This window comes from Halyomorpha halys, unplaced genomic scaffold (genome assembly GCF_000696795.3).
Source record: "Halyomorpha halys isolate HHAL.00 unplaced genomic scaffold, Hhal_1.1 Scaffold1183.1, whole genome shotgun sequence".
NCBI classification, from domain to species: domain Eukaryota; kingdom Metazoa; phylum Arthropoda; class Insecta; order Hemiptera; family Pentatomidae; genus Halyomorpha; species Halyomorpha halys.
Window position 1 is genome coordinate 113,382 of NW_027112552.1, and position 3,527 is coordinate 116,908.

A 3,527-nucleotide genomic window follows, 5' to 3' on the forward strand; every position below is an offset into this window, starting at 1 on the left:
ATTTTCGCAGTATAAATAACAACAGAGAGTAGTTGTTTTGTTTTTTGACGTAATAAAAAACATATGTTCAAGTAATCAATTTGTGGGCCATATGTTGGCCGCAGCAATTGTGGAGTTAAATAATTTTCAAATATTGATGCAAATTATTACCATGGTGAAGTGGTTGCTTAGGATGCATATTGGAACTTTTGGTAAGTTTAGTGCAGAAAGCACGCACCTGTTGGAGGTGTCGGTATCATTTTTATGGGTTTTTATTTGGGTAAGCGTTTGTTTTTTTTCAAATGGTGGAACATTATTCATTCCTTCATAACCTCATTTGGTCATGGAATAAATCTACAGCTAGAATTTTGTTTATTAATTAGACATTTTTCTGAAGGGGGAGATTATTTCCAATTGGATTGGCAACTGCTTCTGGTCCAACGTGTGTTTATTAAGTGGATTTAGTTAATATATAGTTCATTAATGAGGCCATTTTAGATCAGTGAGTTGAGATATCACCTTAACAACCTCGTTAATTAAGTGGCACTGGTTTGAGCTCGTTGAATTTTATTTCTTGGAGTCCCCATGGAATGAAAACTCGATTAGAGTCTAACTCACTCAGGTTAGAATAGTCATTTTTAAGGTATTGACAAAAGGCAAAAACAAGGATATATCACTAACAAGAAACTGAGAGACTCACTAGGGACCATGTTATGGAGAACTAGGAAGTAAAGCTACTACTACTTTTAGTGCCAATTCCCAATTGGAGAGTTACACAACCAGTAGTAGATCGAATTTCCTTCACTCATCCTGTTTGAAATTTTTTAATGTACTTTCTCAGTCCTGTTCTAAGCTGAACAGAGGTAGGACTCACAAGCACAAGGTGTCTTAATTTTATTTACCATCACATCTGCTATTTCATCCGCATAAAATATAGATATTTGCATCTTAAACTGCCACATTGTTTGACGTTTCTTTTTGTACTTTACTGTTTCAATTACTGCATTTCTGTCCAATCATTCAAGTGACTCGTTTTGGGTTTTGATGTATGAATTTTATTGCATTCGCTAGGCTCTTTGGAACATTATTTACTCTGAGTATCTCCATATTTAGTTTCTTGTAACAGAGTCCAATGTTGTATATTGTCTTGAGCCTGAATCCAGCTTTTTCTGATCAGATGAATGGGGATAAGTTTTAATCTATTTTCTAAAATGGATGTATATAGTTTTTTGGCGACTGATGAGCAGTGCCATTTTTATCCTTGGTCCCACTTTGTCGTATGTGACTTTCTATATTGGGTCATCTATATCTCTGGCTCTCTGTGGGTTACTTTGAATCAGATATACCCTCTTAGGGATGATTTCTTCATGACAACTGATTGTTTTGCTGTATCCTCAAAACCTGAGTCTTTTCAGGGAAAGTGGCGTTGAGATAGATGATGATTATATGTGGAATGTTTGAATAAGTGTTAAGTATACTGTTCTGTAATGCTTATGTGTCATGTATTGGATTTTAATGTCAGGGGGTTAATTAATCTCTTGTAGCCTGGCACTTTGACAGATCCTGCAGGATTACAGTACAAGCAGTTACAGTATAAGTCGTTCAATTAAATAAAATTGTATATGAAATTCATTTTTCATCCTTGTGACTGACGCACTTCCAAAAGTCACACCAAAGTGCGCAAGTATCAAAATGATACAGCCATTAGAAACTCTGCTGCTGTGGGAGGGGGGAGGGGGGTTCCGATTGCTGGAAATTCGGATTATAGAAAATTTTTGTAAAAATGGTGTAAAACAGTTCAACAATATATATTTACATAACTACTTTTATTTACACGAGGAGAAGATGGTTGGGGGTGCGGTGAAAATATATCACAAATAAGTTGAAGTAACTTATTTAATCGTGCCAACGTTTCGGCTAGAGTTTCTAGCCTTCATCAGGGCTAAGAACAGAACAATATAACAACCAATGAATATAGAAAATATAAACAGAATGACATAAAGTAAATAATTTTACAGAATGAATTTAATCAAATAAAGTGATTAATTCCATTCTGTAAAATTATTTACTTTATGTCATTCTGTTAATATTTTTTATATTCATTGGTTATCTTGTTCTGTTCTTAGCCCTGATGAAGGCTAGAAACTCTAACCGAAACGTTGGCACGATTAAATAGGTTACATTAACTTATTTGTGATATATTTTCACCGCACCCCCAACCATCTTCTCCTCGTACTTGTTCAATATTTGTTGCTGAAACCATTCTTATTTATTTATTTATTTTTTTTTTTTATGTTGATGTTGAGATTAGGTTTTTTGGTGTGTACGTCAAAGAAGACACAGTGCCTTGGTGGACGGGTGATCTCTTTGAATAACTGTTTGGCAAAAGCCTCCAGTCCATCAAAGAATTAGTCGGCGACTTATTTGCTCGAGCACCGAGGGAATTTGGAGCTCAATTGGCGAAACATTGGTTAACAATAAATTAATTTTTTTACTATTTTGATATCTTTACTGACCGCGACCCGGACTATCTCCCTAGATATATTTTTATGTGCAGTTGTAAATGTCAATAATTAAATAAAATAATAAATTTTAAAAATTGCTCAATGTGCTCCCTCAACTACTGGTTCATTTTAGTGATAAATTAATCCATTTTTAAATCTAGTGAATGAAAAGATACTCTTCATTGTTTTAATTATTTATTTCATATCATTAATAAACAAAGATAAACATTAATAACACCTGTTGATGGATCTACAACAAATTCTCAAATCTATGCATAAAACACTTAAACAATATCACAATTTCTTATTACAAAAATTTTAAAACAATTACCTGAATAAATTCGTTCACAAGATCTAATTATATATGAAACTTTTCCAGTAAAAGATATAACTTTAATTTTGTTATTTAAAATACATGAGGTACTGTTGTAAAATATGGTAACTGTTGGTTTGAACTGAATTTTAAAATTTTAATTTAAATTTAAAAACTCCCTTAAGAGGTTTTTTTTGGGGGGGGGGGCAGGATTCGTATTTTTTAAAGTTGTACAGTTATACTGGATTGTATTAAATTAAGGGCTGATTTGAAGTTTTAGTAGTAAGCGATGTAAGAGAGTGGCACATCTTGCCACATGGTCTGTAGAACATCTTGCGGGTCAAGTTGAGTAAATACATTTGATTTATTTTTTAATAAATTTCAATTGTTGTCAATTCAAATTGTTAAATGAAAGTGCCATTTTGTATATATGTGCCTTTTATTATTTTATTTACTCTCTACCTTGCTATTTCTGCCAAGTTGACACTCAGTTACCAACCTATTCTATCCAGAGAGGAAATGTGGAAGTTTTCATTCCCTGGGACCACCACGAAGTAAGTCAACCTGTCTTATTGTAATTTTAAAGATTTTTTTTTACTTCCTGTGTTCCTGTAATCCTGTAACCATGATCATTTTAGTTCCTTCTACTAATTTAATTTAATTGTAAGGAGTTGGTGTGATATTCTTTTATCAATAACATATATAGGGAGATGGTCAGGGTTGCGGTCAAA

General features: G+C 33.1%; 1 protein-coding gene across 3 annotated transcripts in view; it reads left to right on the forward strand.

The window, feature by feature from the left end:
• Nucleotides 1–110: 110 nt before the first annotated feature.
• Nucleotides 111–3,527, forward strand: part of LOC106688713 (organic cation transporter protein) — a 17,630-nt gene continuing 14,213 nt past the window's right edge. The window contains exon 1 of one of the 3 annotated variants that reach the window (XM_014433293.2): nucleotides 111–191. Coding sequence is in view for 1 of the 3 variants with exons in the window: in XM_014433292.2 (XP_014288778.2) it covers nucleotides 137–191 (55 nt within the window). In the remaining 2 variants the exon portion in view is untranslated. The remainder of the gene's footprint in view (nucleotides 192–3,527) is intronic. The other 2 variants (XM_014433294.2, XM_014433292.2) reach the window with 2 other exon arrangements.